Raw genomic sequence first — 19,597 nt, 5'->3', positions numbered from 1 at the left:
ATGTGGAGTAAAAATTGGATTTTTTTCCCTTTATTTCTCCATCAAATAAATTTCACTCTGCCTCTGTTTCAGCAACAGGAAGTATAAAAATTTATTGATTATTCAGACTGGAGACTTTGCAGCTATTGTGTTTTTATAAGCTGCTGTGCACGAAAGACTATTAAAGCAAATAAAACAAAGTTTAGCATCAGAAAGAATGAACAAAATAAATAAGGCAAATCATAGAAACTGGGGACAAAATTCTAATCTCAGTTACACTGGGGAAAACTGGGGATGAGCTATGACTTCACTGGCGTTACTCCAGATTTAATCCAAATTCTGGTTCCATTGATGTTAATTGGTCACTCATATAATGTGACTGACCAATGTAAAGTGGTACTGGATATCAACATTTTATCTCTCTTCGTACTGTACACACACACCCCTTAACAACCAGGTCTGCCTACTTATAGTCTGCCTACATAGTATCCTATTGGACATCGAGCCTAGAGAGATATCCATTGCTGCTAGTTATTCTGTACTGGAACAAAAGAACAATACTGCCTTAAGAGCAGCAGGCAAACAATGTAGATATCCAGTGAACCCAGACAAAAAGGCATAAGGCTCTTATTTAGCCATGATCTAGGAATATCAGATAGTTTAATATAATGGGGCAGAAGTTTTGCAACTGAATGCTGCTGCGATTGTTGCTTTTAGAAATCAGTGTTAAATGCTAACAATGAACAGGCTATTTGTGTCTCTAGACTACTGTACCAATAATGCAATCCAGTACTGATTGTCAGCATCACAGCTCTGTAATGCCACTTCCAGTGCAGTCTTTAGTAAGTGTTATTACTTCTTAGTTATGTAGCACTAGCCACTTTACAGTTAGGTCTCTACCTGGAAGATCTTAGAATATAGAATCGTAGGACTGGAAGGGACCTTGAGAGGTCATCTAGTCCAGTCCCCTGCACTCATGGCAGGACTAAATATATAGTATAAGATATATTAAGTATATCTTAAGAATCTCAGCTCATGCCATAGAGAATGTGGAGGGTTAACAGAGAATTGGAAACAGAAACTGGAAGATGTGAAATTTCAGTAGAAATACCCAGGGGATGAAAAACATTGCAGAAAAGGCAAGTATCTTTGAAAAAGAACTGAAAATAGTCTACTGTCTAGTTGTGCACATAGGAAATCTTATTACAATTTCCCTCCCTCCTCCTTTCCCTTTCCTCCTGTTGTTCATTACATTCATGGATTAAAGCTGGTCGTATATTAGAGCCTAATTCTGCAAAGTCTCACCTCATTGTTACCTTGCACTTCCCCTGGTTGTTTGTGGTCCCCACCTGTTAGCTTTCATCTTATACTTAGATTGTAAACTCTTTGGTGAAGAGACCATCTTGTTGTTATGTATATATACAGTGCCCAGCATGGTGGGCCCCTGATCTCTGATTGGAGCCCGTTGGTGCTACCACAATGCAAACAGTAACACAGTGTGTATAACTTTTGATTGTAAGATCTTTGGGGCAGGGACAATGTCCCTCAGTATATTTGTTCAGTGCCCCCTTGCACAATGGGGCCCCAATCCTGAGTGAGGATTTTGGATACTATTAAAAATAAATAACAGTGCTGATAAATTAATGCTGAATAGTTCCACAATCTTCACTTATTCATGTGCATAAGAATTTGCAGGATCGGGTCTTTAGATTGTAAATTCTTTTGAGGCAGGGAATGTGGCTTCCTATGTATTTGTACAGGATCCAGCACGCTGGGGCCCTGAGCTTGATTGATGCCAGTGGTCACTGCTGCAGCAATAATAGTAAATAATCCTGACTCCCATGTTCTGTGTCTGCTGCTCTCACAACTCGAGGTGAAGAAAAGGTAAATCTGTTCCCACCTTTATCAAGCAGAGGAAATTATTTTTACATTTAAAGTCTGTTTGCAGCCAAACAGAAAAGTGAGCCTGTGCACTGTGAATTCATTCCCTGGCAATGGTTCCATAGCAAATTTTCTTAGTGTACCAGTTGCAACAAGATATTCCTAAATGATAATGGAACAAGGGCAACAGGTGATCAAAAACCCCAGTTTGCTTGTTTAATTTAGAATAGAACTAGCAAGTGAATTGTGTAACTAGCCAAAGAGACTCCAGCTCGCTCTCCCATGGCTGGGTCAGCTCTGTATTGGGGGTAATAAAAATCAGGGTTTCCAGAAAATTATAGTGATCAGAGTTAGGAAGCCCAGAAGAAGCAGACATGATGCCAATATCAGAAAGTCACTTTTCATAAGTGAGAGCCACAGTTGGGATTATTTCCTCCAAACCCCTCCAAGAATACACTCCAAGAATGAAACCCACTGACCTACCCCAGCACAGAGACACCTTAGCTGTACTTATAAGAGCACCATAGTACATTAGACAAGTCTGACTTCTAGACAAGCTAGCTGTGATAGACGAAGATAATCTGGCACAGACATTTTATACAGCAGAATTTTTACCACTAGAAATTCTATTTCTAAGCAGAGCCCATTTTACTTATTGCACTGGGAGGGACCGACTGTTCCCAGCCTATGTCCACTCATGGTCCTTCAGACATAGTTCCCTTTAAGAAAGAAGTGAGGTAACTGCTTTGGTGGCATGACTTTAGACAGGTGGAGAAAGTTGAGTACTTTTGAGCAACAGCAGCAATGTGGCAAGGATCAACTCCTATGCCAGGAATGAGTTTCTGGGAGCTCCTCCTGCTCCTCTGGGCCCTGTGCCAGGACACAGCTCCTGCAGAGTCCTCCAGGCCCTGCACTGGGACGGGGTTCCAGCAGGCTCCTCCCATGTAATGTGGGCCCTGTGCTGGGACGGGGTTCCAGCAGTCGCTGGGATGGGGTTCCAGCAGGCTCCTCCCTCTCCCTGTGGGCCCTGTGCCAGGCCAAAACTCCCACAGGCTCTTCCCACTCCCGCTGGACCCTGCTTCAGGATGGGGTGGCTAGATTTGAGGTGTGGGCCCCCATTTCCTGGTTTGCATAAGGTCCTGCCTGCCACCAGTGCAGTGAGAGGTTGAGAGCCCGCTGTTACAAAGTGCTGAACTAACAGCAAAAATAGGGCATTCAGGTTAATACGGGGAGGCATGAGGTACTTTGTTTGATACACTAGTAAACTTTCTGCATTATCAGATCAATAAGAGCTCTACAGAGTAAACTTTAGCACACTGTATCCTGCCTATGTGCTAAAGCTGCATCTGAGAGTCAGGCTGTATACATGGAGCAAGTTATAGTCCCATCTCAGATTTTTATCACTGGTGGTGCATCTAAGCAGCAAGCTCCTCATTGCCAGGAGGCGATATATGCTTGGGTGAGCAGAGGAGTCACTTCAGAGACTTTCCAAGGAGGGGAAAACACCAACTTACTTTTTATGAACTGGATTAAGGATAGGCTTTGCATGATTTCTGATTTGGATTTAAGCTGGTTCAGTAGATCTTTGCTCCTCTTAACTTCACTCTTGCTCCCTTTCACCACCTGAGAAAAGACAAAGAGACTGTCAGTTTTGGACACCTGACAGCTGTTCTACTGAGCTCGCTTGCTCCTTCACAGCTGCATCACAGCTGTGTTATTTAAAGAAACGAAAACACATTCATTCTGATTTATGGCCCAGCATTCCATCCACAGAGGGATAAAGAGAATGCCCTGTGTTGCACTCGAGAAGGCTCTCAAACAGTTAACATGTTAAATAAGAATCTTTTTACCCACCATGGAGAGGCAGCCACTTATGGGATGAGATGTGGCAGCTGTTTAACAGCAATATATACAGTATTTGTGGGCAAGAAATGAAGAATACTGTATCCAAAACTGCAAGAGGAATTTAGAAAGGCAAAATACAATTGTCTCTGTTTGAACTTGACCAGGATACCAAGAAAAAGCCCCTACCCAAGTGAAAAGTGTCAGGAGGTACTAAATGAACACAAAGGCTCAGGACACCTTGGTTTTACATCCCACAACTCCTCAACAATCATAACACCGTGCTTGCGGGAGCCCTGATTCATTCCTGGCTTAGCAGGAAGAGTGCCAAATACCAAATCACTAACACCCTTCCTGCTTAGGTTAGAAGAGCTCAGAAGATCACAGGCTCAGATGCCATAGCTGCAGGCCACCATGTGCTCAGAGGGGTTAATCAGAGGTTTTCAGTAAAGGGATAATAACCGGATTTTCCTTCCCCACTTTCATTTGTCAAACTGTAATGAATAGCACCTCATAAATAACAAATTGGGCCATTATCTATGTACAGTAAAGTATGTGCCAGGCTTCTATTAATATAGAAATCCAGGAAAATTAGTTTTAGAGGTGACCAACAGGAAATGGGGCTTACTCACCACGGGCTGTATTGCACCTATGGATGCTGGTGAGGCTGGGAGTGGGGCTGAAGTCAAGGGGAGCTGCATACCTAAACCCAGGGCAGAATTCAACCTCCAAGCAAACTAATTGTACCTCTCATCATCCCTTTGACAAATTCCTCCCAAGGCTGGAAGTACAATGGATGTCTAATGTTTCTCTGTGTGTACAGTAATGTACTGTTAATGTATTCACGGCAGTAAAAGACAAGGGCCAGAGAAGGGCAATGACAATGATGAAAAGCATTACAGGGAGGCAGTCCATGAAAGGAGAGATTTTCATATCCAAGGCCAAACTTTTCAAAACTGGATGAGGAAGGCTCTGAGTTACTACAGAGAATTCTTTCCTAGGTATCTACCTGATTTCCCGGTTTAGTCCACATGCTCATGGTCTAACTGATCACCATATTTGGGGTTGGGAAGGACTTTCCCCCCACATCAGACTGGCAGAGACTCCTGGGATTTTTTTATTTTTTTTGCCACCCTCTGCAGCATGGGGCAGGTCACTTGCAGGTTTAAAAAAGTGTAAATAGTTAATTCTCTGTAAGTTGAAGTCTTTAAATCATGATTTGAGGATGTTAGTATCTCAACCGAGGTTAGGGGGTCTGTTATAGGAGTGGGTGGGTGAGGTTCTGCGGCCTGTAGTGTGCAGGAGGTCAAACTAGATGATCACGATGGTCCCTTCTGATCTTAAAGTCTATTAGTCTAAAACTTGGGTGCCTAAAGTTAGGTTCCTAAAGTCATACTTAGGGCCTGATCCTGCAGCTGGATCTGTGCACCCCAGTAGCAGGTGCCCAGTAACCAGTAACCCTGCACCCCAGTAGCAGCAGCAGCAGATTTTCATGCCTATGAGATAGCCATGGTGGTGTGTTGAATGGCCTTCCTTCTTGAACAGTCCATTGCAAATCTTCCTTCAACAAGAGTCAATGAGGATTTAAGTTTCTTAAATCCCTCAGTAATGCATCTTCCAACCTTATGTGTTTTGACTTTTGCTCAACTTCCTTCAACCTCAGCTCTATAAACCTGTAGAAGCATACCTTCTTCTGCAGGTTGGACATGACCCCGCTATTGCACTCATCTTGTTCCCAACCACTGCAAGACTGCAACCTACTGGGCTCGTCTAAGTATCTCCCTGTTTGTGACAAAATCAAACCAATAGATGTTAAGAATACACCACAACTTTTGAAGCTGAAAACTGTTTCGTTTCCTCTTCTCTGCTGTTTTTAGTGGCCATTTTTCTTCTCCATATTACAGGACTGTCATCATTACTAAGTTGAACACTTGTATCTTAGATCTCACACAGACATCCCGCTGCCCTGAGGCCTTTGAAGACAGTGAAATGCCATTGACACAAGACCAATCTGTCGTGCGACTTCATTGGTTATAGAACCTCCTGCTGTCAGCTGACTCTCAATATATAATAAAATCATTCGCTCATTCAATGTCATTGTCATCTACATGCAGCATTGGCAGGTTGTTCATTTCCATTTCATAGGAGGCATGCATAGCTTCAGTTTTATCACCATTGATCTTAAGTCCAATAGATTCTGCAGTTTTTCACAGCTCTTCTAGCATTCGTTGTAGTTGGTCAGTAGTCTCTCTAAGTAAGACAATATCATCCACATACTCGAGTTCTTCTAAAGATGTATCTTTAAATTTCACACTTCTTACTTTGGTCTCAATCAGCTTTGTCATCAGGTAGTCTATTAGAATGTTAAATAATGTATTCCTAGCACAATCCTGATTCTACCAAAAACCAGCCTGTAATACAACTGTTGATCCTCATACAACTAAATGTACCATGGTACAGTTCCTCCACTAAGCACATTAATGAAGGCCTCAGGCACCCTATACTGGCATAGCAGTATCCACGGTGCTAGTCAATGCTCTGAGAAAAAAGCAGCTGCAAAGTCTATAAATGTAATGTTAACTTCCTTTTGTTGCCCTAGGCATTTTTCAATAACATTCTGCAGAGCATATATAACATAGATTGTAGATCGACCTGTACAGAAATCACAATTGGGTCCATCTTGGTTCTTCCCAGCAATGACCTTTGTTATAGCTTGGTTCTTGGTTATAGCCCCATCCACTATGATTTCTTCCCCCTTCGTAAAGTCCTCTTGCTCAGAGGGATGTATTTCCTTTCACAAACAGCATTGCCAGTCGGTCACACTGCCTCCTCCCAGCCAGCAACCTATAGGTGGTATGTCAGCTGGTGATGGTATCTGATGAGCCGGGCTGTGAGTTCAGCTCCTCATACAGCTTCAGGGGCAAATCCCATCTCCTTCCCTGCTTTCTATAGGGACACTTATTCCTGAATCTGTCCCATGTCAGATTAAATGACACTTGCGGTTCCTTCGAAACCCATGGTTTTACGATTCTATGGTTCTATGATTTTATGAGTTACTCATAAGGAAGATCACCATCTACTGAACCAACAGCATCACTCTCTGAGTATCAGGGTGTTCCACCAGGAAGCCTTAGGGAGGCCCGACCAGGCTGGACTTCCCTTAGCTTAAGCTAGCTGAGAGGCTCATGCTGTGCCACTTTGTGATACTATGCAAATGGGATGTTGTAGGTATACTGGGCCCTTTGGTACCTTCCTTGGGACCCTGCAGACATGGTCCACTCAGCTTGGAGTTATTCCCCTAAGGAGGGACCCCACTGAGCTAAACAGTGATGTGAGGACTTGAGGTCAAATCCCAGCAGGTGTTGGGACCAGGTTTTCTGATTGTCTTTTTGCGGGGGACTACTTGAGCTGACAACAGTTGAGGGGAAGCCTCAGGCTTCCTATGTACACTTGAGTTAATGAAGTGTAGCTGCGTCCAGCTAGGTTCAGGAAGAGGCAGGTCTCCTTTCCACTGAGGAAACAAATGGAAGTTGTCTGCTAGCAGGATAGGGCTCTGGTGAGAAAAATAGTGTCCCTATCTCTGTAGTATTTCACCTGGAGGTAGAGCACCCCCAGGCTTTGCCAATCTGCTTTTATTTTGGATTCACCAGAAAAAAAACCATATAAATACCTCCAAAATGCAAAAGAGGGATTTTCTCTGCGTAACCTGGAACTCCTGCTGAGCTCTCACCTACTGTGCAGAAGATAGCCCTTGAGACTTAGTGAAAAACATGGTGACAGATACTATTTTAATATTAAATAAATAAGGGATAAAAATCCAGCAGGCCACAAAATATCAGTTCAGAATGAATTTCCTCAGTTAATGAGCAGGTCAAGCTCCCAACAAACACTCATTATACCTCCTCCAGCAAATGCTGGTCCCCTTTGTTTTTTTTTATTTTTGTATATGACTTATTACAACAACCAAACTTCAGAGGACTCAATTATATTAGACTGGATAATTATTTTTAGCAATTGGTTGCTTCTGTTTTTAAAACTTTGTGCCAAAAATCTGAACACAGAGACAAATCCATCCCTGTTGCCTTCTTGTGCCATGGCCACTCACACATTACTGCCACAAACACAATCTGTTAAATTGCCTCCCTGGTGTTCCTCAAATAATATAGTGTATTTCTAAGACTTTCTGCAAGTGTCTTACAAACATTAATGAAAGAATCCTCACAACATCCCAACCCCAGGAGGTAGGCCAGTGTGGTTACCCCCATTTTGTATATGCGGAAACTGAGGCACAAAGGTTGAGTGAGTTGCCCAAGGTCTGATAGGAAGCCTGTGACAATGCTGGAAACAAAACCCAGCTTTTCTGATTGCTGGTCATGCACTTTAACCACAAAACAACGCTTCCCCATGCTGGCAAGCTCAATTTAGATGTGGTTTTAGAATAGCCTCTCAAGAATTCTGCCTCAGTGTTTTCCTTTAAGCTGTTCATGTTTATTGGAAGTACCAAAAATTGGTAATATAAATAGCTGCATAACTGTTAAAGAGCCTTAAAGGGGCTTTGTTCCATATGCCAGTCTGGCTCAAGCTAAAAATTAGAAACATTATCTTCACTTCACTTCCTGAACACTACTGCATATAATGGTGCTGGTGCAGAACAGGGGCCTCATGTTTCTTCCAGAGTGCTCCCCATTCAGCACCCAGTAAAGGCAATTAGGATCCCTCAGAATGGGAGAGGCAACATCCGGGTGAAGTTGTGATTTACTCAGACTCTGAATTGCTTAATACCCTGACTCCTTTCGGCATCCACAGTGCTCCTGAACTCTTCTAACTGATGCTGGTAGGAGTTGTGGGGGCTCAGCATATGCTAGGAGGCTCTCAGCACATTGTGGGTTCAAGGAGCTAGGCCCCCAGCCTGGCACTGAGAGAGCAGACTGCAGCACCTGCGCAGAGTCCACAGACTTCAGTGGGGCACCATATGGGCTCAGCAGCTTACCCATCAGTTGTATATCACAGGGTCATTGTTGCAAATCCAGATTTCTTCAAGTAAAAAAGTAAATGAAATAACCATCCCAGACATTGCCCTGGGCTAATCTTGGCAGTCAGGAAAAGGCCTGATCAGACACTCATACGTGGGAATAATCATAATATTTAATAGTAGCTCCCACTGACCTCATCTGAAGCTGGGAGTGCCACTAGAAATCAGGATTTAAAGCATTAGGGCAAGTTTCTCTCCTTTAATCCATACTACAGAGCTTTGCTACATATTCCGTCTAATCTACCAGTTGAGTGCCAAGTCACTTGTATTACTTCTCTTGGTGTTATCCCCACTGTGGCACTGACAGGGAGCCTCACTGTGACGTTTCTAATGCAGGCTTGTACGTTGTAACAGAGATTAAATGCCCCACGAGGAGTCAGGGCACCTCACACCGGAAGTGTGAGGCTGATGGAATACTGCATGCAGGGGCTGTGAAATGCCAGCAATAAGAAGGGATGTCGCTAGGCACTGCTGATGGAATGCTGCATGGTAAGAGAGGAAATGTCACAACCCTGAGCCAAGAGAGGCAAAGATACCTCCTCAAAGGTTTCAGAGTAGCAGCCGTGTTAGTCTGTATTCGCAAAAAGAAAAGGAGTACTTGTGGCACCTTAGAGACTAACAAATTTATTAGAGCATAAGCTTTCGTGAGCTGAGCTGTAGCTCACGAAAGCTTATGCTCTAATAAATTTGTTAGTCTCTAAGGTGCCACAAGTACTCCTTTTCTCCTCAAAGGGTGGCATTCTTTACGTTTGCTCGATTTTGGTGACAAAAAGTGTGTGTGTGTGTGGAAGGGGCATTTCTTGTGTGAATTTAGTGCTGAAGAAAGTTTCAGGATTGACATCTCTGGTGATTCTAGGTGGCAGAACTGGAATAGACCCAGAGTTGCCTGTCTCTCAATCCATTGCCCCCCATTCACTGGCTCATACCACCTCCGACAGTGTTACTGAAACACTGGGCAGCATGGAAGGTGCCTATTGTTCCATGAAGCTATTATGCTGCACAGATCGCAAGTGGTTATATGTATTTTGGTTTGGGAGCATTAAAAAGGGGAGGAACAGGAAAAGGGAGTAATCTGAAATCTCTCACTCCTCTGGGCTAGCAGGCAATTCACTTATAAATGGCGATAGATGAGACTGGCCTCTGATGCAGCTGCTGATTTGTCCCTGAACTCAAAGGAAAATCAAAGGTTTAAAGTCTCTAAGGTGCCACAAGTACTCCTTTTCTTTTTACGGATACAGACTAACAAGGCTGCTACTCTGAAATCGGTCATTACTAAACCAGTCTCAGTCTGGTTGAAGATGGTTGAGGAGAGAGATCTTGGGGAAAGAACAGTACAACTGAGAAGCTGACTCATCTACAGAAGTGCCCTTGAAAGGCATTTTCAAATACCATGAGGATAATATCTTATATTTAGACCACATCCCTTTAGTTAGAAGGGTCCCACGGTGCAATTCAGACTACATATTATGAAGATAAGTATAATATGCTCACCACTGATGTGCAGTCACTTGTGAGATAGAGCAATGGTTGCTCATGGAAGTATCCCTGTGGACTTCAAAAGAGCTACTTAAATGAGTAAAGGTTGGAAGATTCGCCCCTTCAACAGGAAATGAAAAATCACTTCACCAGTTGAAACAAAATGCGTAGTGTTATGTAGCAAAATATACTAATCCACAGTAGAATTTGGGGAAGTATTTGTGAAAAGTACCATGGGTCACATGGTCAGGGACAGATGTGTAGTCATGTTGCTTAACACACTACTGGAAGGCACTCAGATACTACAGGTATGAGCATGGTATAAGAACCTATATAGAATAGAATAGAATAGAATAGAATAGAATAGGGATTCCATACCATTGTGTTTTGCACCTCTGGAGAGGGAAGAGTGCCACCTACTAAACTGTCAGCAGCACTCTGGGTTTTTCTTGGTAGCCTCTTACCAAAGTCCTGGCCAGGTTGGACTCTGCTTAGGTTATCCGATCTGAGCTAGTAAGGGCTACAGGCACTAGAGAAGAGTTCAAATCAGAACATCCGTCAGAAGCCCTTTGTACTTTTGAGAAGTTTGAATCTGGATACAAACTTCACAGCACACAGCCATCTCTAGAAGGCACGTGGCCCACAAGGGAAGCAGAGAGAGAGAGAGAGAGAGAGAGAGAGAGAGAGAGAGGGAGAGAGAGGTGGCATGTGTACAACAGCACATTTATAACATATTCCTCACAGCATATTGATATTCTACACCTTGTCTGACTTCAGCATCACTGCCCAACCAGCTTCAGGAAATTTTCACCGAGACCATCATCCCCTCACATCCCAATCTAGAGTAAACTCACCTGCCAGGGGAGCTAAGAGAACTTAATTGTTTAAAGCAGCTGAATGATTTGTGCAATTGACCTTGCCTGTCTCCATTCCAGTTCTTACCTCTTTAGGCATTTCTTTTGGGAAGAAGAAATAAGGGATGGCAGATAAGGCCACGAGAGTGGCTGCGACCAGGAAGCCGAGCCACCAGGCTCCAACCCATCGAGGATCTTTGTTAGAGAGCTGAATTTCCTCTGAAACACAAGCAAATAAACAAATTAGAAACACAGATGATGGGAAGAAGTGGGGGCCACCATTGTCTTCACCCCTACCCCTCTGACTGCAGGAAATGGGCTATATTGGATGTGTCCATCTGTCCCTAACAAATTAATTTTGCTCAGTGCTCCAGAGCAGTGGCTCCCATGCTGGGGGCTGTGGATCCCTGGAGGTCATCAGAACATGCCATGGTCAACCCCTTCCTTCAACAGCGTGAGGCAGGTAAGTTGAGTACCAAGCCACTTACCACTTCAGGGCCTTTTGCTGCAGACTTTAAAACTGGGGCTTTGTTTGTTCTGCACAGATATTAACAATCCTATGGCAGTTTTCTTAAGAATAAGAATTAGTCCAGTGTCCTTGATCCAGATTTCCCTTTGCCCCATGTGTGTAGCCTGCTTTATGTCAGTTGGCTGCTACCCTCATGCCAGAGATAGTTGCTTCTGTGATATTAGGTATCTGTGGATTGTGCAGAGTTTGGGGGTCCATCGGAACAAAAGCTGTTATATAAATCGAAGAGACGATCTGGGTGAAGTAATCTCTTTTATTGGACCAACTTCTGTTGGTGAGAGGGACAAGCTTTCAAGCTACACAGAGCTCTTCTTCAGGTCTGGGAAACGTACTCAGAGTGTCACAGCTAAATACAAGGTGGAACAAACTGTTTAGCATAAGCAGTTAACACATAAGAAACCCATGGATCACCACACTTGCCTTCACAAATCCAGTAGCCACCCCAAGCACACCAAGAAATCTTTTATCGACAATCAGGTGCTACTGAGCCACTTCATCTTGAATGGTCCCTTGAAATATATGTTAAATACTTATGCTAAAAAACTGTTCCACCTTGTATTTAGCTATGACACTCTGAGTACATTTCCCAGACTTGAAGAAGAGCTTGCCTCTCTCACCAACAAAAGTTGGTCCAATAAAAGAGATTATCTCACCCACCTTGCCTCTCCAATATCCTGGGACCAACATGGCTACAGCAATGCTGCATAATTATAAATCAAAAGCATTTTAATATAGGGCCAGTCTTTCAGAGAGAATAGTTTCCCTCTGGTTTTTGAGTCAAGGAAAATGGAACCAAGAAAAAGGGACTGTGCTTGAAAAGAAGTATTGATTCTGTTCCTTCAGAATTTACTTTTTGAAGTCTTTCTAAGGGACACCTAGGAGACCGGATCCAGCCAAAGCTGACAAGGGCAGAGGGAGGGTCACAGGGCTACATTATGTGCAGCCACTTACTGCTTCTAGAACAAAGCAAGCCTACAATAGGCAAAACTCCAAAGTTTTGGAATTTGCAGTTCCATCCCCACATAACACTACCTGGATTATGGGCTAGGAAGAGCTGTGCTCTAGCGGTTTAAGTATGGATTGAGTAAGCAGACAACGTTGCTCTGGTACAGTGGCCTTGGGCAAATCATGTCATGCCTATGCTTATAATACCTTATAGAGGAACTGTGAGACATATTTATGTTTGTGAATGGACTAAGTATATTTATTTCCAACTGGGGCTGCTGATTAATCGCAGGTAACTCATGCAATTAACTCAAAAAATTAATTGTGATTAATCACACTGTTAAACAATACAATACCAATTGAAATTTATTAAATATTTTGGATGTTTTTCTACATTTTCATATATATTGTATTCTGTATTGTAACTGAAATTAAAGAGTATATTATTTTTTATTGCAAATACTTGCACTGTAAAAGTGATAAACAAAAGAAATAGTATTTTTCAATTCACCTCATACAAGTACTGCAGTGCAATCTCTTTGTCGTGAAAGTGCAACTTACAAATGTAGATTTGTTTTTGTTACATAACTGCACTCAAAACCAAAATTAATGTCAAACTTCAGAGCCTACAAATCTACTCAGTTCTACTTCTTGTTCAGCCAATCACTAGGACAAACAAGCTTTTACAAACAAGCATTTACAGGAGATAATGCTGCCCTCTTCTTATTTACAATGTTACCAGAAAGGGAGAATAGGCATTTGTATGGCACTTTCGTAGCTGGCAATGCAAGGTATTTACATGCCAGGTATTCTAAACATTCGTATGCCCCTTCATGCTTCGGACACCATTCCAGAGGACATGCTTCCATGCTGATGATGCTCATTAAAAAAAAAAGCGACTGAACTTCTTGGGGGAGAATTATATGTCCCCAGCTCTGTTTTACTCGCATTCTGCCATGTATTTCATGTTATAGCAGTCTCAGATGATGACCCAGCACATGTTGTTCGTCTTAAGAACACTTTCTTTTTAGATTTCACAAAACGCAAAGAAGGTACCAATGTGAGATTTCTAAAAGATAGCTACAGCACTATATCCAAGATTTAAGAATCTGAAGTACCTTCCAAAATCTGAGAGGGACGAGGTGTGGAGCATGCTTTCAGAAGTCTTAAAAGAGCAACACTACGATGCAGAAACTACAGAACCCAAACCACCAAAAAAGAAAATCAACCTTCTGCTGGTGGATAATGAAAATGAACATGCATCAGTTTGCACTGTTTTGGATTGTTATCGAGCAGAACCCATCATCAGCATGGCACCATATCCCAGTGATGGCTGAAGCATGAAGGCACATATGAATCTTTAGCGCATCTGGCACGCCAGCTACAACAGTACCATGAGAACGCTTGTTCTCAATTTCAGGTGACATTGCAAACAAGAAGCAGGCAAGCATTGTCTCTTGCAAATGTAAACAAACTTGTTTGTATGGAACGGCTTCCATATGAGAAGAGATTAATAAGACTGGGACTTTTCAGCTTGAAAAAGAGATGACTAAGGGGGATATGATAGAGGTCTATAAAATCATGACTGGTGTTGAGAAAATAAATAAGGAAGTTTAATTTACTCCTTCTCATAACACAAGAACTAGGGGTCACCAAATGAAATTAATAGAAAGCAGGTTTAAAACAAACAAAAGGAAGTATTTCTTCACACAAGGCACAGTCAACCTGTGGAACTCTTTGCCAGAGGATGTTGTGAAGGCCAAGACTATAACAGGGTTCAAAAAAGAACTAGATAAATTCATGGAGGATAAGTCCATCAATGGCTATTAGCCAGGATGGTCAAGGATGGTGTCCCTAGCCTCTGTTTGCCAGAAGCTGGGAATGGGAGATAGAGAATGGATCACTTGATGATTACCTGTTCTGTTCATTCTCTCTGGGGCACCTGGCATTGGCCGCTGTCAGAAGACAGGACACTGGGCTATATGGACCTTTGGTCTGACCCAGTATGGCCATTCTTATGTACATAATTCTACATTTGTAAGTTCAACTTTCATAATAAAGAGATTGCATTACAGTACTTGTGTTAGGTGAATTGAAAAAAACAATTTCTTTTTTTTTTACAGTGCAAATACTTATAAAAAATAATATAAAGTGAACATTGTACACTTTGTATTCTGTGTTGTAACTGAAATCAATATATTTGAAAATATAGAAAAATCCAAAAATATTTAAATAAATGGTATTCTATTATTGTTTAACAGTGTGATTAATCACGATTAATTTTTAAATTGCTCGGTAGCCCCATTTCCAACCAGTTTTCCCATAACTAGTGACTTGCTCAGAGAAGCCTTTTTGCCCCATGCAGAGCTTTCAGTGCTTTGCCGGCCTTTGCATTTTCAATCCGATTTTAAACTTTAGGCTTTTTTGGCGGGGACAGTCCCTGAAGAACAGGATTACGTATGTACAAAACAACACAGCGTATGCCCTTTGCCATGTGACTCCTCACAGCATACTTCAGCCAGTGTCTGTTACTGTGTTCAGTGTTCAACAATGAACCAGAATGCCAGAAACTAAAGGAAGGGCCAGAAGCCGTAGTGTTTATAGGATGAAATATCCATTGGTGTTCCAGTTCTCCTGATGTTGGTGCCTTTTGATCTCAGTCCAGGAGAAGTTTTCTCACAGTCTCTTCAGAAAACGCAGGAAATGCTGCAATGTTTGTCACAGGCTGGCTGGCTCTTTAAGGCAAGCTGAGCTCAGCCTTGCCGGGAACTGTGCAGATGTCCCTCAGCCTCACTGGCAATCTAGCCAGGTAGTGATTAGTGATCCCACCTGGGTGTGATGGAGTTTAATTACAATGATGATCATTGATGCAGGGATCAGGGTGAGGACTGACTATTTAAAGAGAGCTGTGAACTCAGTCAAGGGGAAGAAGACCCAGGAGAAAGGCACAAGGGGAGTTTCCTTTCTGGAAAACACCTGGGGAAGCTGGGCTGGAAGACACCAGCAGGGATTAATTCAGGCTCGTATGGGGGATAAGGAGCCCTGAGATAGGGTCTGCAAGGGATTGGGAGATCCCTGAGGTAAACTGACTGAGTCTCTGGAGAAGGGAAGCAGTGGGAGGAGGAAACCTGCTGGGGAAGAAAGAGCTTAGGAGAAACTCTTCAGGGCCCAGGAGTTGGAAGACAGTTGGACTCATAGTTGAACTTACCCCCGGAAGGGGACTGAACTTTGGTGTGACTTGGCTGGAGGGCCAGGCCACAGAATACCCAGAGACAGTTGGGAGAAGACATGGACAGCGACAGTCCATCGTGGGGCTGAGGAAGTGGCCATTTGCGGGAGAGCACACAAGAGATGAAGTCCCCTGCAACATAGCACCCTGAGGCCAGGGAGTGCTATGGCAGCTAGAAAAATCTATTACAATGTTACAAATAATCTGGAATGATCCCCCTCCATTTGCCAGGCCAGGATTTTGAAATACCCAAGGCAACCAGCTTCTCAAGAACCCCAGCTCAGGTTTTTATTGAAGAAACCACATGGTCTGTAACAGAAGTTTTTAGACCATAAGAATGGCCATACTTGGTCAGACCAAAGGTTCATCTAGCCCAGTATCCTGTCTTCTGACAGTGGCCAGTGCCAGGTGCCCCAGAGGGAATGAACAGAACAGGTAATCACCAAGTGATCCATCCCTTGTCGCCCATTCCCACCTTCTGGCAAACAAAGGCTAGGGACACCATCCCTGCCCATCCTGCCATCCTTTTTAGAAAGACAACCAGTTGTTCAGCCCCTCCCCAGGGCTGCTGCCCTCCCTGATGCCTGAGCCAGCTCTTCTTGAAACAGCAGCATCAGTTTTGTTCTTAGGCTTTTCCACAGTGCTCATCCCTGTTACAACTCTGTGCTGACTGGGTGGATCTTCATTGCCCCCCCACCTTCTGTGGTAATCTCTAGTTTTGCCTTTGCTGACAGGCTGACGTTACCGGAGTGTTAGAGATCTTTCCCATGCCCAGCGAATCCCACAAATGCTCTCCTAACATAGTGCAGTACAAATGAAACTGGAAAGGCTTCAAGGACTTTAAGGGCAATTACTGTCCTTTTCTCTCCCTGATCTTTGTCTCTTCTCCTTTTTTTGGTCTCCTTTCCCCCCCTGCCTCTTTCCCCTCCTCAGTTACCCTCTCTTTTTGCGCATTCCATGTCTCTTTTCTTTCTCTCCTCCACTCCTTTTTTGTGTGTTTCTTTCCTTCCTTTTCATTTTCGCTCTCCTCCTCCTACACACCCACCCTGAGAGCTGGCGGTGGGTGGAACGTGCATACCTGTTCAGCTCCCATGCACCACTGGCTACTCAGAAGCAATCGAGAGAAGCATATTGAATAAGGTGTAATCCTTGTGGGCACCCAGCTAATACAGTGGTGAGCACAGTAAGGACAGATAAATCTGTTTCATTCTACTCGTGCTGGCAATGCTGGAAATGAGCTGCAGCACAGGTGTGAGTGATCTCCATGATTGAGGAAGGAGAAAGCATGAGGAAAACATGAAGTTTCTGCAGCAGCGGTGCTTGATCTAACCCTCTGATATTTGTGTGTGACCCTGAGTTAGAAGGGAAGCACCCACTTGCCATATCTGATTAATCAGAGAGTTCCATCACAGCACTTTCTGTACTTGGTTTTCCACCACTGGAACCATGCAAGCCGCTAGCAGAATGATTACAGGAAGCTCAGTTAATTCACTCAGGCATATACAAATGTGTCAGCACAGTTAAAGGAAGACAGGCTTTGCTTCACTTGATGGCAGATGAACAGCAGCGTCGCTGCACACTTCAGATCTTTTTAACTTCTTTGGCATCATGATGCTAGCTCTCAGATCTAAAATAACATTGCCTATGGTAACAGGAAAGTTCCCCCCCCACACACACACTCCCATGCACTGCATTAAGAATGGATAATGGCCCTCAGAACCTACATGAACTCACCTGGGGGAACTTTGTCAATGTCCACATAAAAGCGCAAAACAGCAGATCCTAACATGAATGCCACGCCAGGTCCGATGATAGTCAGAGCAAAAAGGATTCCTGCAAAAAGAAAGCATTTTCCACTCAGCAGGAAGGTTCTGTCTTTGAGAGGAGTGCATGCAGGGTACATGAGATGCAAAACCACAGGAAAATAGGAACTACAAAATGAGGTCAGACCCAAAGTCCATCCAGCCCAGTATCCTGTCTCTGACTGGGGCCAGCACCAGAGGAAGGTATAAGAAACCTGCAGTAGCAGGTGTGGGTTAATCTACTCCCACATTAGGTCTCATCCTGATATCAATAAACCCTGAAGCATGAGTTCTAATATTTCTTCCAAAAATGTTACCATTAATTATACCTCTATATTCTTGTTATCCATATAAATGTTCAATCTGTCTTTCAATCTTGCTTAAATTCTTGGCCTCGTGGACTTCATGTGGCAATGAGTTCCATAGTCTAATTACATGTTGTGTGTAAAAGCATTTCCTTTTATCAGTTTTGAATTTCCCACCTTTTGATTTAATTTAATATCCCCTTGTTGTTGTTTTAAGCAAAAAAGAGAAGCAAAATCCTTTATCTTTCTCTTCTATACCATAATTATTGTATATTCTTTTACCATTTCTCCTTTCTAGGTAAACGATCCCAATCTTTTCAATCTCTCTCCATAGGAGAGTTTTTCTATGTCCTCAATCATTCTTGTCACTACTTCTCTGAACCCCTTGTAACTTCCGCAGTACATCAGGGGCCAAACTCTGACTTCAGTTACTCCTTGTGTAAAACCTCCATTACATTCAGAAAGGTACTCAAGATACATACTGGCACTCTTCAGATTAAAAACTGTGCCATGCTCTTTGAAACATTTTTTTGCTACCTCAATTTATCTACTTCAGCTTTTACATGGAAGCCTTCTTATAACAACTACTGATGAAAAGCATGAACATACATAAGACTCAATTCTTCGTTACCCTGAATCCTTGTGAAATATGTTTCAGGAATTTATGGCATTTATACTCTGGAGCAGTCAAAATTAAAAACACTTGAAGTTTCTTTAGTCTAAGGGTCTGTTCTTGAGAGCTGAGCAGTCACACCCTGTCATGGAACTGGTCCCTCCAGCCCAGCATAAGTGCTGTTTTCCTTTCTTACCGTGGTGGGACTCAGTTCTAGTCTTACCTAAATAGAGAGGTGAGTTTCTCTCACTGGCAAAATCGTCAATGTAAGAGATCCCAAAGGGCTGGATGGGGACCCCTCCAATCCCTAGCAAAGCCTGGCCAATGAACAGGATCAGCAGGACCTCACGGTTTTCTTTCACTGCATGTGGGGTGCAGTCTGTGCCACTGAGGTTTCTGGTGGATATAGCAGGCTGGCAGAGATCAGTAGAATTGCTGAACACACCTGTGGAGGCAAATGCAACACCCCTAAGTGCTCAAAGCCGAAGTTGGTGGGCACCTAACCTTAGACGTGAAACATCCTCTGTAAAATAGTAACAGATACAGAGCTGCTGTTTGTCTCTCTGAGGGTTAGGTTGTGGCTCTTAGCTACAGTCCCAACTGTGGAGTCACACAGCCCCATGGGGATCTCAGTCACTGACTGTGCCTCCAGAGGACTAATTCCTCCCCATGCTCTCCAGAACACAAGCAGTGATTGCGGTCTGGCATAAGCTTGCTTTCTTGGTGCCCCAGCCCAGCTGCACCGCACAGTGCTTTCATCCTGCCACCTGGCATACAACACAGAGCATGCAGTCCCTACACTTTTCCAAAGGCAGGAGCTGAGATAGTCCTTGACCTTTGGGTTTTCCTCAACCCCATGCCAGCTGCTGGGGCCAGGGGAAATCTGGCTCTGAGTGATTTCTATAGCCATGTACGGTTTACAAATTAAACAAATGATGGGCTAAATTCTACTTTCAGTTACCCCCTTCTGCCTCAGTGGACTAATGAAATTGCACAAGTGTTACACAGGGCAGAATTTGGTACAATATTTGTTTCTTTTTAAAAATCTCTTTATCTAGTCAATAATAACCTACCTAACAACAATGGCAAATACATCTAGATATACATCAA

The 19,597-nt window shown here is 43.2% G+C and overlaps 1 protein-coding gene across 5 annotated transcripts in view; it reads right to left on the bottom strand.

Moving 5' to 3' along the window:
* The window catches only part of SLCO2B1 (solute carrier organic anion transporter family member 2B1), a 113,079-nt gene that overhangs the window by 45,814 nt on the left and 47,668 nt on the right, over positions 1-19,597 (bottom strand). For all 5 annotated transcript variants that reach the window (XM_038416026.2, XM_043504017.1, XM_043504018.1 and 2 more), the window contains 4 exons: positions 18,711-18,932; positions 17,502-17,600; positions 11,153-11,283; positions 3,375-3,483 (listed from right to left, as the gene is read on the bottom strand). In XM_038416026.2, coding sequence (XP_038271954.1) covers positions 3,375-3,483; positions 11,153-11,283; positions 17,502-17,600; positions 18,711-18,932 — 561 coding nt within the window. The remainder of the gene's footprint in view (positions 1-3,374; positions 3,484-11,152; positions 11,284-17,501; positions 17,601-18,710; positions 18,933-19,597) is intronic.

Source organism: Dermochelys coriacea, chromosome 1, assembly GCF_009764565.3.
Source record: "Dermochelys coriacea isolate rDerCor1 chromosome 1, rDerCor1.pri.v4, whole genome shotgun sequence".
NCBI classification, from domain to species: Eukaryota; Metazoa; Chordata; order Testudines; family Dermochelyidae; genus Dermochelys; species Dermochelys coriacea.
The sequence above is the reverse complement of the archived record's forward strand: the minus strand, read 5'-3'. Positions and strand labels throughout refer to the sequence as shown.